The sequence below is a fragment of the Nerophis ophidion genome, linkage group LG21 (genome assembly GCF_033978795.1).
Source record: "Nerophis ophidion isolate RoL-2023_Sa linkage group LG21, RoL_Noph_v1.0, whole genome shotgun sequence".
In the NCBI taxonomy this organism is placed as follows: Eukaryota; Metazoa; Chordata; class Actinopteri; order Syngnathiformes; family Syngnathidae; genus Nerophis; species Nerophis ophidion.
This window is the reverse complement of record NC_084631.1, coordinates 3,819,023-3,832,676: the sequence shown is the minus strand read 5'-3', so window position 1 is coordinate 3,832,676 and position 13,654 is coordinate 3,819,023. Positions and strand designations below refer to the sequence as shown.

At 36.1% G+C, this 13,654-nt stretch overlaps 1 protein-coding gene across 5 annotated transcripts in view; it reads right to left on the bottom strand.

Moving 5' to 3' along the window:
* The window catches only part of taf2 (TAF2 RNA polymerase II, TATA box binding protein (TBP)-associated factor), a 101,546-nt gene that overhangs the window by 50,665 nt on the left and 37,227 nt on the right, over positions 1-13,654 (bottom strand). For all 5 annotated transcript variants that reach the window (XM_061881620.1, XM_061881622.1, XM_061881624.1 and 2 more), the window contains exons 13-15: positions 10,393-10,547; positions 8,798-8,912; positions 3,640-3,749 (exon numbers count right to left, since the gene is read on the bottom strand). In XM_061881620.1, coding sequence (XP_061737604.1) covers positions 3,640-3,749; positions 8,798-8,912; positions 10,393-10,547 — 380 coding nt within the window. The remainder of the gene's footprint in view (positions 1-3,639; positions 3,750-8,797; positions 8,913-10,392; positions 10,548-13,654) is intronic.

The window sequence follows — 13,654 nt, the reverse complement described above, 5'->3', positions numbered from 1 at the left end:
AGTTGTATTACTGTATGTAGTCTTCTTTAACATCAATAACTGCTTGAAGTATTTTGTGGTAGTTGAGGAGAAGCTACTTTGTTTTCTCATATCAGGGGTTAGCAACCTGTGGCTCTCGTAGCTCCCTAGTGCTTTCTCAAAAATAAATGAAAATGGAAATAGATGGGTGGAAAATATATTTTTTTGTTTTAATATGGTTTGTGTAAGAATAAAAACATGATGCAAACCTAACTAATTGTTAGTAGTCCCACTGATTATATTAAACATGCTTCACTTATGAGAGTATGGAGTTTTATCCAACTAATTTTAGCAGACTTTGAACGCACCGCCGTTTGTTTACATGTACAACTTTCTCCATTCCTTCGTTGTCTCATTTTGTACACCAAACGTTTTATGCTGTGCGTGAATGCACAAAGGTGAGCTTTCTTGATGTTATTGACTTGTGAAGATTGCTAGTCAGGCATATTTGGTCAGTGCATGACTGCAAGCTAATCGATGCTAACACGCCATTTAGACTAGCTGTTTGTACATATTACATCATTATGCCTCATTTGTAGCTATATTTAAGCTCATTTAATTTCCCTTTATTTATGTCCTGTGTATTTAATGTATATTTGCATGTCTCACGCCACATTATCTATATGTAACACTGGCTGCATTGCTGATAGTTGTTTGTGTGCTATGTTGTTCCAGACCACAGCAAACGTTACCCAATAGACAAAGATTGTATTAAATCGAATAGAAGACGACAGCCTGCCATTTCCTTTAACTTGGACACATACATCTAAACCTTTGGTCATTCTAAGCCAGTCCAGGAGTAATCTCATCCTCTGAGAAGGCTCCGTTTTACTAATGTTTTTCAAAGTGGAAAAAATGTGTAGAATAAATATTACATTTCTACTCAGTGAACTAGTGGTTAGAGTGTCCGCCCTGAGATCGGTAGGTTGTGAGTTCAAACCCCGGTCGAGTCGTACCAAAGACTATAAAAATGGGACCCATTACTTCCCTGCTTGGCACTCAGCATCAAGGGTTGGAATTGGGGGTTAAATCACCAAAAATGATTCCCGGGCGCGGCAACGCTGCTGCCCACTGCTTCCCTCACTTGGGGGTGATCAAGGGGATGGGTAAAATGCAGAGGACAAATTTCACCACACCTAGTGTGTGTGTGTGTGTGACAATCATTGGTACTTTAACTTTAACTTTCAACATAATGTGTTGCCTTCATTGTAAGCCTTATTTTATAAAGATTTAATTTTTTTGCGGCTCCAAACAGATTTTTTATTCTATTTTTGTTTAAATATGGCTCTTTCAACATTTTGGGTTGCCGACTCCTGTCTTTATGGTGAAGTTTGTTATTGTTTCCTTCCTGTAAATTACTGGGTTGTCCTGCATGAAGTGCATGTTTGGGATGTTCCAAAGAGCGTCAATGACATTAAGCTAAAAATAAATTGTTGTACTGTACTTTTTTGCATTCTCTCCAAATATACCGTTTATGTTTGTGGACCAAAGTTCAATATTGGTCTCAACACTTCAAAGAACTTTGTTCCCAAATGTTCTAGGTGTGTCTTCTTGCTGTACCTTGAAGCAACCACAACACTTTCTTTCAGAAAGTCCCGAACATCAAATTAAGTTATTTGTGGCTTTTTATTTGTATTCCAAACTATTTTTTTATTCGGGTCTTTTAGGTCAGTGGTTCTCAAATGGGGTTACGCGTACCCCTGGGGGTACTTGAAGGTATGCCAAGGGTTACATGAGATTTTTTTTTAATATTCTAAAAATAGCTACAATTAAAAAATCCATTATAAATATATTTATTGAATAATACTTCAACAAAATATGAATGTAAGTTCATAAACTGTGAAAAGAAATGCAACAATGCAATATTCAGTGTTGACAGCTAAATTTTTTGTGGACATGTTCCATAAATATTGATGTTAAAGATTTCTTTTTTTGTGAAGAAATGTTTAGAATTAAGTTGATGAATCCAGATGGATCTCTATTACAATCCCCAAAGAGGACACTTTAAAGGGGAACATTATCACAATTTCCAAAGGGTTAAAAACAATAAAAATCAGTTCCCAGTGGCTTGTTGTATTTTTTGAAGTTTTTTTCAAAATTTTACCGGTCACGGAATATCCCTTAATAAAGCTTTAAAGTGCCTTATTTTCGCTCTCTGCGAAGACACTGGCCATTTCCCTGTGACGTCACACAGTGCTGCCAATGTAAACAAACAATGGGAATACCACAGCAAGATATAGCGACATTAGCTCGGATTCAAACTCGGATTTCAGCGACTTAAGCGATTCAACAGATTACGCATGTATTGAAACAGATGGTTGGAGTATGAAAATATTGAAGAAGAAACTGAAGCTATTGAGCGAATTCATAGTCATAGCATGGCCGAATAGCTGCGTTAGCATTGCCGGTAAAATGTGTGGACCAAACGATCAGGACTTTCGCATCTTTTGACACGGGAGCAACTTAAATCTGTCGATTGGTAAGTGTTTGTTTCACATTAAATGTGGGTGGAAGGAAACGTAATATAGTTGCAAATGCATCTGCAGGTTATCCATACATCTCTGTGCCATGTCTGCTTTAGCACCGCCGGTAAATAGCATGTTAGCATCGATTAGCGTAGCATGCTAGCATCGATTAGCTGGCAGTCAACATCAACAAAACTCACCTTTGTGATTTCGTTGACTATCGTTGCAAATGCATCTGCAGGTTATCCATACATCTCTGTGCCATGTCTGTCTTTGCATCGCCGGTAAAATGTGGAGACACTCCCGCACATTCAATGGGGGTCTGGCGGCAGATTTCTTGCCAGTGGTGCAACTTGAATCCCTCCCTGTTAGTGTTGTTACACCCTGCGACAACACACCCACGAGGCATGATGTCTCCAAGGTTCCAAAAAATAGTCGAAAAAACGGAAAATGACAGAACTGAGACCCGGTGTTTGTAATGTGTTGAAAATGAAAATGGCGGGTGTGTTACCTCGGCGACGTCACATTCTGAAGTCATCGCCTCCAGCGCGATAAACAGAAAGGCGTTTAATTCGCCAAAATTCACCCATTTAGAGTTCGGAAATCGGTTAAAAAAATAAATGGTCTTTTTTCTGCACCATCAAGGTATATATTGACGCTTACATAGGTCTGCTGATAATGTTCCCCTTTAAGTTGATGATTACTTCTATGTGTAGAAATCTTTATTTATAATTGAATCACTTGTTTATTTTTCAACAAGTTTTTAGTTATTTTTAAATCTTTTTTTCCCAAATAGTTCAAGAAAGACCACTACAAATGACCAATATTTTGCACTGTTATACAATTTAATAAATCAGAAACTGATGACATAGTGCTGTATTTTACTTCTTTATCTCTTTTTTTCAACCAAAAATGCTTTGCTCTGATTAGAGGGTACTTGAATTTAAAAAATGTTCACTAAAATAAGGTTGAGAACCACTGTTTTAGGTAATATGTGTTGTAAATATGATTTACAAGAGCAAACACAACTATTTGACCATAAATGTCAAACAATAACCCTGAGTGAAATCCTTCCTAATCTCTGAGACATCACATGTTCTCCCAGGTAATGTCAATTTATGAACCCAACTGTAAATATCGTGGAGGTTTACAGTACCTTCGGCTCTTGGAGTGACAAGGAATATCATGTTTGAGGCTGTTCTCTTCGATCTGCAAAGTATGATTGAAGGAACCATCCAATTCCTGCACCGTCACCTTGATGGGACCCTGGAAGAAGATACATGTACATATTTGATTGGGAAGATACAGTAGGTCAGGTCAATCAATCCAATTTTTATTTCAATTAAGGCGTCTCAGAATAATGACAATATAATAATTTAAATTATTGGGCCGTGCAACCTGCATGCAAATTCCAGAGCTTGATAATGAAACAGATGAGGAGTGCATAAGTAAAACAAGAGTACGTCCACGAGAAGTTTTACTTGACACAACGCTAGTATGCTTAATCAATAAACTCAACAAAAAATAAGGTCATATGATTTCCACATTCACGTAATTTTGGACAGAGTCACAAAATTGGCAAGTAAAACATAATCTGCTGTTCAACGCAGAATATCAGAGAAATTGTCTGGTATTGCTAGTTTATCCCCGAAGCACTCAACCACCCTGTCTAAACAATGTCGATAAACAGCGACAAAACTACGAAGTTCAAGCTAGCAAAAACAATCCATGCAATCACAACAAATCTCATCTGCTTGTGTTGTTGTGAACGACATCATCGCTGTAAGATCAATGTACAAACAGGACAGCAGTCGCAACTTGAGATGCGATCTTTTCCCCCTAAACAGCCTTAAGTGAGTCGCCTCTTTTTACATCATGCTGACAACAGCGCAGCCCACTTCCACCTTCACAATAAAAGCGTGATGTGCCACATCTGGTCTGACTGCGCTAAAAGAATAAAGGTTTTGGGAAAAGTACCTTGCACAAGCATAATGTACGCAAAGCCCTTACTGATACATTTACACGAGTATATTGTTTTGACCTAAAATACTCGTCAACATTGTCTAAAGATGCATTACACCAATAATCTCATTGTACCTGTGTATAGTGACAATAAAAGGCATTTTATTCTATGCTAAAATTAAGGGTTTTTGCATTTAATTAACAAAAACATTACATTATATTTGACACAATAAGTACAAGTGGTAGAAAAATGGATGAATGTACAATAAGTACCCACTATGGTGGTAAAATACGTGTAAAAATGAGAAAAAAATAAAATAAAAATGAACTAAAACCAAAAACGTAATTCTATGTTTTTTTATATTGCTATTTTTAAAAAATACTGTTATTGCTTGTATTATTATTTTACTTGTTGTGGTTTATTTGTTACCAATTTAAATCAGCCTTTAAAAAAATTTATTTAAAGTTGAGTTTTGGTGTTAGAATAAATACTCATGTTTTCAAATGAATTAATAATCGTGATTCAAGCATTCAAAAAAGCGGTTATTCATCCTCTCCTTAAAAGATCTAACCTCGATCCTGACCTCATGGTAAACTACCGACCGGTGTCTCACCTTCCCTTTATTTCAAAAATCCTCCAAAAAATTGTTGCATGTGAAACCTTTCAATCCGGTTTCAGGGGTCTAGCTCCATCCTATCTTGCCGATTGTATTGTACCATATGTCCCGGCAAGAAATCTGCGTTCAAAGGACTCCGGCTTATTAGTGATTCGCAGAGCCCAAAAAAAGTCTGCGGGCTATAGAGCGTTTTCCGTTCGGGCTCCAGTACTCTGGAATGTAACAGTTCGAGATGCCACCTCAGTAGAAACATTTAAGTCTCATCTTAAAACTCATTTGTATACTCTAGCCTTCAAATACACTCCCTTTTTGGACCAGTTGATCTGCCGTTTCTTTTCTTTTTCTCCCATGTCCCACTCTCCCTTGTGGAGGGGGTCTGGTCCGATGTCCATGGATGAAGTTCTGGCTGTCCACAGTCGGGACCCAGTATGAACCACTCGTCTAAAGTCGGGACCCAGGATGGACCGCTCGCCTGTGTATCGGCTGGGGACATCTCTGTGCTGCTGATCCGCCTCCGCTTGAGATGGTTTCCTGCTGGCTCTACTGTGGACGGGACTCTTGCTGCTGTGTTGGATCCGCTTTGGACTGGACTCTCGTGGCTGTGTTGGATCCACTATGGACTGAACTTTTCACAGTATCATGTTAGACCCGCTAGACATCCATTGCTTTCGGTCCTCTAGGGGGAGGGGGGTTGCCCACATATGTGGTCCTCTCCAAGGTTCTCATAGTCCTCATTGTCACCGACGTCCCACTGGGTGTGGGTTTTCCTTGCCCTTATGTGGGCCTACCGAGGATGTGGTAGTGGTTTGTGTTGTGGTTTGGCTTGTGCAGCCCTTTGAGACACTAGAAATTTAGGGCTATATAAATGAACATTGATTGATTGATTGATTAATTACAATACCAAATAGACACAGTAGATAGATAGACACAGTAGATAGATAGATAGATAGATAGATAGATAGATAGATAGATAGATAGATGGATAGAACTTTATTGATTCCTTCAGGAGAGTTCCCTCAGGCAAATTAAAATCAATCAATCCAAATCGTGATTATTTTTGCCATAATCATCCAGGGGAATCAAAATACAGTTCTTGTTGAGATCCAGCTCCCAGGGCTTCCGATCCCTGGGATTCATCTGACAGTTTTGTTGACTGTCATGGGCACGCACGCCGATTGGCAGCACAGACATGAGAATTATACAAAAAAAAGGAAGACAACGGGGCAACTTTCAATAACTGCAAAGTGGATATTGCATCAAATTGAGAAATTACTATCAGAAACATTAGCAGACGTGTGCGATAACGATAATGATCGACATGTTTTCGATCCCCGACCGAGACGGAAGTGAGTTACCACCAGCGGCACGTCGTTTGCTGTTAACACTGCAGGAAACTACACTGCCTATCATGTTAAATATAATATTACTGACTGTTAACGTGAAATAAATGTTTCTAATGCAACACATGACGAGACGGCATCTGACCCGCAGTCTGCACAACATTTTCTTAAGAGGTGTTCTCCACAGATGGACACGCCAGTAACAGTGAGAAATATTGCAAAAGCTTCCTAAAAAAGCAAATATGATTAATATTTTGCAAAATACCAGTAATGGTTCATTTTCATAGCTGAAGGTTGAAAAATTGCATAGTGTACGGTTCTACTTGACTTGATCGTATTTGCTTTTAGCTGACATAGTTTTACTTGCAATTGAGCGCTCAGCATATATTGTGTATATACATTTAAAAAATATACTTTTTCATTCCTAATTGAAAAAGGTAACATTTTTGTGTAATTGTCATTGTCACATAATATTTTATGTTGTGTTGTATCTATTAGTACAGCATTTTTTTTGTCATATTAAAGTTATTTTGAAAACAAAGTATTTTTTCTGGCACCCATCGAGGCTGTGGGTCTCTTAAGTCCTCACTGTTGTGTTTGTTTACTCATGTTTTTTTCTAAACTAAACAAAGTTGATGCTAATCAACTTGTGTGCTATCCTTCTATACAAATAGAAATAGATAAAGAACCCAACCGCTAAGCAGAACCGTGTATATATATATATATATATATATATATATATATATATATATATATATATATATATATATATATGTATATATATATATATATATATACATAAAGATATATCCATCCATCCATCCATCTTCTTCCGCTTATCCGAGGTCGGGTCGCGGGGGCAGCAGCCTAAGCAGGGAAACCCAGACTTCCCTCTCCCCAGCCACTTCGTCTAGCTCTTCCCGGGGGATCCCGAGGCGTTCCCAGGCCAGCCGGGAGACATAGTCTTCCCAACGTGTCCTGGGTCTTCCTACCGGTTGGACGTGCCCTAAACACCTCCCTAGGGAGGCGTTCGGGTGGCATCCTGACCGGATGCCCGAACCACCTCATCTGGCTCCTCTCCATGTGGAGGAGCAGCGGCTTTACTTTGAGTTCCTCCCGGATGGCAGAGCTTCTCACCCTATCTCTAAGGGAGAGACCCAAACTCATTTGGGCCGCTTGTACCCGTGATCTTATCCTTTCGGTCATGACCCAAAGCTCATGACCATAGGTGAGGATGGGAACGTAGATCGACCGGTAAATTGAGAGCTTTGCCTTCCGGCTCAGCTCCTTCTTCACCACAACGGATCGGTACAACGTCCGCATTACTGAAGACGCCGCACCGATCCGCCTGTCGATCTCACGATCCACTCTTCCCTCACTCGTGAACAAGACTCCTAGGTACTTGAACTCCTCCACTTGGGGCAGGGTCTCCTCCCCAACCCAGATATATATATATATATATAAAATTCTATTTTAGTTACTTTATTGAGTTTACAACCCTCTGGCGCTGTTTTGTACTGTTTCTGTACTTGTTTTGTTTATTAGTGAAGTGAATTATATTTACATAGCGCTTTTTCTCTAGTGACTCAAAGCGCTTTTACATAGTGAAACCCAATATCTAAGTTACATTTAAACCAGTGTGGGTGGCACTGGGAGCAGGTGGGTAAAGTGTCTTGCCCAAGGACACAACGGCAGTGACTAGGATGGCGGAATCGGGGATCGAACCTGCAACCCTCAAGTTGCTGGCACGGCCACTCTACCAACTGAGCTATACCGAGCTATACCTATTTCTACCGCTTATTCACTCCGGGGATGCAAAGGGCGCTGGAGCTTATCTCAGCTACAATCGGGCGGAAGGCGGGGTACACTCTGGACAAGTCGCCACCTCATCGCAGGGCCAACACAGATAGACAGACAACGTTCACACTCACATTCACACACTAGTTGCCAATCAACCTATCCCCAGGTGCATGTCTTTGGAAGTGGGAGGAAGCCGGAGTACCCGGAGGGAACCCACGCATTCACGGGGAGAACATGCAAACTCCACACAGAAAGACCCCGAGCGCAGGATCGAACCCAGTACCTTCGTATTGTGAGGCAGACGCACTAACCCCTCTTCCATTGGGCTGCCCGTGAATGTTCATATTATAAATAATAAAAATGTCACGGCTGTTTTGAGTTTCCAACATCAACAACAAATGGACAAAGATAAGACCTTCTGGAGAAAAGTTCTGTGGTCAGATGAAACAACAATTGAGCTGTTTGGCCACAATATGTTTGGAGGAGAAAAAGTGAGGCCTTTAATCCCAGGAACACCACACCTACTGTCAAGCATGGTGGTGGTAGTATAAAACTTTCCTAAAAAAAAAACAATAATAACAATTCAAATACTCACTACATATTTCTGAGTCCCTGATGATGTGTAGTCTTGCCGGATCTCCAGCTCCAGCACATTCCTCTTTCTGTTGAACGCGAAGCTGCCGAAGAATTTGACCACAGCACTCTGATCTCTGGTGACCAATTAAGACTCAAAGTGTGACACACTGAAAATGTCATCATGTTACTCCAACATTTGACAACCAAACAATTAAACAAGGTGACTCGGTAAAAAATCTGGGTATTATCTTCGACCCAACTCTCTCCTTTGAGGCACACATTAAAAGCGTTACTAAAACGGCCTTCTTTCATCTCCGTAATATCGCTAAAATTCGCTCCATTCTGTCCACTAAAGACGCTGAGATCATTATCCATGCGTTTGTTACGTCTCGCCTCGACTACTGTAACGTATTATTTTCGGGTCTCCCCATGTCTAGCATTAAAAGATTACAGTTGGTACAAAATGCGGCTGCTAGACTTTTGACAAGAACAAGAAAGTTTGATCACATTACGCCTGTACTGTATATACCTTTATATACATATATACATACATATATACCTGTACTGTATATACCTTTATATACATATATACATACATATATACCTATACTGTATATACCTTTATATACATATATACATACATATATACCTATACTGTATATACCTTTATATACATATATACATACATATATACCTATACTGTATATACCTTTATATACATATATACATACATATATACCTGTACTGGCTCACCTGCACTGGCTTCCTGTGCACTTAAGATGTGACTTTAAGGTTTTACTACTTACGTATAAAATACTACACGGTCTAGCTCCATCCTATCTCGCCGATTGTATTGTACCATATGTCCCGGCAAGAAATCTGCCTTCAAAGGACTCCGGCTTATTAGTGATTCCCAAAGCCCAAAAAAAGTCTGCGGGCTATAGAGCGTTTTCATTTCGGGCTCCAGTACTCTGGAATGCCCTCCCGGTAACAGTTCGAGATGCCACCTCAGTAGAAGCATTTAAGTCTCACCTTAAAACTCATTTATATACTCTAGCCTTTAAAAAGACTCCCTTTTTAGACCAGTTGATCTGCCGCTTCTTTTCTTTTTCTCCTATGTCCCACTCTCCCCTGTGGAGGGGGTCCGGTCCGATCCGGTGGCCATGTACTGCTTGCCTGTGTATCGGCTGGGGACATCTCTGCGCTGCTGATCCGCCTCCGCTTGGGATGGTTTCCTGCTGGCTGCGCTGTGAGCGGGACTCTCGCTGCGGTGTTGGATCCTCTTTGGACTGGACTCTCGCGACTGTGTTGGATCCAATATGGATTGAACTTTCACAGTATCATGTTAGACCCGCTCGACATCCATTGCTTTCCTCCTCTCCAAGGTTCTCATAGTCATCATTGTCCCCGACGTCCCACTGGGTGTGAGTTTTCCTTGCCCTTATGTGGGCCTACCGAGGATGTCGTAGTGGTTTGTGCAGCCCTTTGAGACACTAGTGATTTAGGGCTATATAAGTAAACATTGATTGATTGATTGATGTTTATTTCCTACCAAGCTGCAGTGCGATGACTCTGGAAATCAGTTGAAATCGAAAATATTTAAAAGAAGGATACACCCATTGTTTGATGAGAGGAGCAATGTCTTTGCCAGACACGTTGGAGATGGACTTTAAGAAGGCATGGGTAGAAAGAAGCATCTGGCTCCACATGTGACTCTGGTACCTCTGAGACGATGCTGTGCTGGCCAGGCTCAAAAGCTTGTTGAAAACCTGAAGGAATGACACAAACATCATTTATATTATTTTATGTATTTATGTATGGTTTTTTTTTACATTAACTACATTACACTATTCCACTGCACATTTTCAATCAGAGATATGTCGATATTCCCCACGATCCATCTATTGAATGTATGCTGCGAATACACTTTATCATAACAACAATTATTTAATGAATGTTGTCAATAAACTTCTGCATAACAAGTGTTATTGATTGAATAATACACTTCATTATAACAGGAGTTATTAAACAAATTTTGTGTATACACTTCATCATAACAAGAGGTATTTAATGAATGTTGTGAATACACTTTATCAGAAAAACAATTATTTAATGAATGTTGTCAATACACTTCTGCATAACAAGCGTTATTGATTGAATGCTGTTAATACACTTCATTATAACAGGAGTTATTAAACAAATTTTGTGTATACACTTCATTATAAAAAGTGTTATTTAACATAATAAGTGAATAAACTTCATCATAACAAGTGTTGATAATAAATAAATGGGTTGTACTTGTATAGCGCTTTTCTACCTTATACAAGGTTTCTGAAAGTTTTTATAATTCTTTAATATTATATAATCAAATAATTAACATTATTTCTGTATTTCATTAATTGATTATACAAGGTTTCTGACTGTTTGTAGTTGTGTATTCCCTCATTGTTATGTATTGTATTACCATTTATTTCTATATTGTATTTATTGATTGAACAAGGTTCCTGACAATTTTTACTTGTGTATTTCTTTATTGTTATTTAATCAATGTATCATTTCTGTGTTTTATTTATTGATTATACAAGGTTTCTGACCGTTTTCACTTGTGTATTTCTTTATTGTTGTTATTTAATGAATGTATTACCATTATTTATATAATTCATTTATTGATTATACAGTTTTTACTTGTGCAATTCTTGAATGTTATTTAATCAATGTATTAACATTATTCATGTGTTTTATTTATTGATTATACAAGGTGTCTGACACTTTTACTTGTGTATTTCTTAATTGTTATTTATTCAGGTTATTAACATTATTTCTGAATTGTATGTATTGATTATACAAAGTTTATGACAGTTTTTTTTACTTCTGCATTTCTGTATTGTTATTTAATTAATGTATCACTATTATATTTATATTTTATTTATTTATTATACAAGGTTTCTGACAGTTTTACTTGTGTTTTTCTTTATTGTTATTTAATTAATGTGTTATTATATGTATATTTTGTTGATTGATTATACAAGGTTTGTGACAGTTCTACCTGTTTGTTACTGTTATTTAATTAATGTAATACCAATATTTGTTTTATTTATTGATTATACAAGGTTCATGACAGTTTACTTGTGTATTTATTTATTATTTTTGAATGAAGTTATTAACATTATTTATGTATTGTATTTATTGACTATACAAAGTTTGACGTTTTTTTTTTTTTACTTCTGCATTTCTGTATTGTTATTTAATTAACGTATTACTATTATATTTACATTTTATTGTTTGATTATTTAAGGTTTCTGACAGTTTTGTACGTGTGTATATTTTTTGGGTTATTTAATGTATTACCATTGTATCTATATTTTATTGATTGCTTATACAAGGTTTCTGACAGTTTTACCTGTGTTTGTTATTGTTATTTAATTATTGTATTACCAATATTTATGTTTTCCTTTATATTTATAATTTATTGATTGATTATACAAAGTTTAGGACAGTTTTTTTACTAGTCTTTTTCGTCATTGTTATGTATTTAATGTATTACGATTTTATATATATATATATATATATATATTCCATTTATTGATTATACAAGGTTCCTGACAGTTTTTACTTGTGTATTTATTTGCTATTTAATCAAGGTATCAACATATATTCTGTAATAATAATATTTATGTTTTATTTATTGATTATACAAGGTTCATGACAGTTTACTTGTGTATTTATTTATTGTTATTGAATCAAGTTATTGACATTATTTATGTATTGTATTTATTGACTATACAAAGTTTGACAGTTTTTTTTACTTCTGCATTTCTGTATTGTTAATTAACGTATTACTATTATATTTACATTTTATTGTTTGATTATTTAAGGTTTCTGACAGTTTTGTAAGTGTGTATATTTTTTTTGTTATTTAATGTATTACCATTATATCTATATTTTATTGATTGCTTATACAAGGTTTCTGACAGTTTTACCTGTGTTTGTTATTGTTATTTAATTATTGTATTACCAATATTTATGTTTTACTTTATATTTATATTTTATTGATTGATTATACAAAGTTTAGGACAGTTTTTTACTAAACTTTTTTGTCATTGTTATGTATTTAATGTATTACGAGTATATATATATATATATATATATATATATATATATATATATATATATATATATATATATATATATATATATTCCATTTATTGATTATACAAGGTTCCTGACAGTTTTTACTTGTGTATTTATTTGCTATTTAATCAAGGTATCAACATATATTCTGTAATAATAATATTTATGTTTTATTTATTGATTATACAAGGTTCATGACAGTTTACTTGTGTATTTATTTATTGTTATTGAATCAAGTTATTAACATTATTTATGTATTGTATTTATTGACTGTACAAAGTTTGACATTTTTTTTTACTTCTGCATTTCTGTATTGTTATTTAATTAACGTATTACTATTATATTTACATTTTGTTGTTTGATTATTCAAGGTTTCTGACAGTTTTGTACGTGTGTATATTTCTTTGTTATTTAATTAATGTGTTATTATATCTATATTTTATTGATTGATTATACAAGGTTTCTGACAGTTTTACCTGTGTTTGTTATTGTTGTTTAATTATTGCATTAACAATATTTATGTTTTACTATTATATGTATATTTTATTCATTGATTATACAATTATACAAAGTTTAGGACAGTTTTTTACTAGTCTTTTTCGTCATTGTTATGTATTTAATGTATATATGATATATATATATATATATTCCATTTATTGATTATACAAGGTTCCTGACAGTTTTTACTTGTGTATTTATTTGCTATTTAATCAAGGTATCAACATATATTCTGTAATAATTCCTT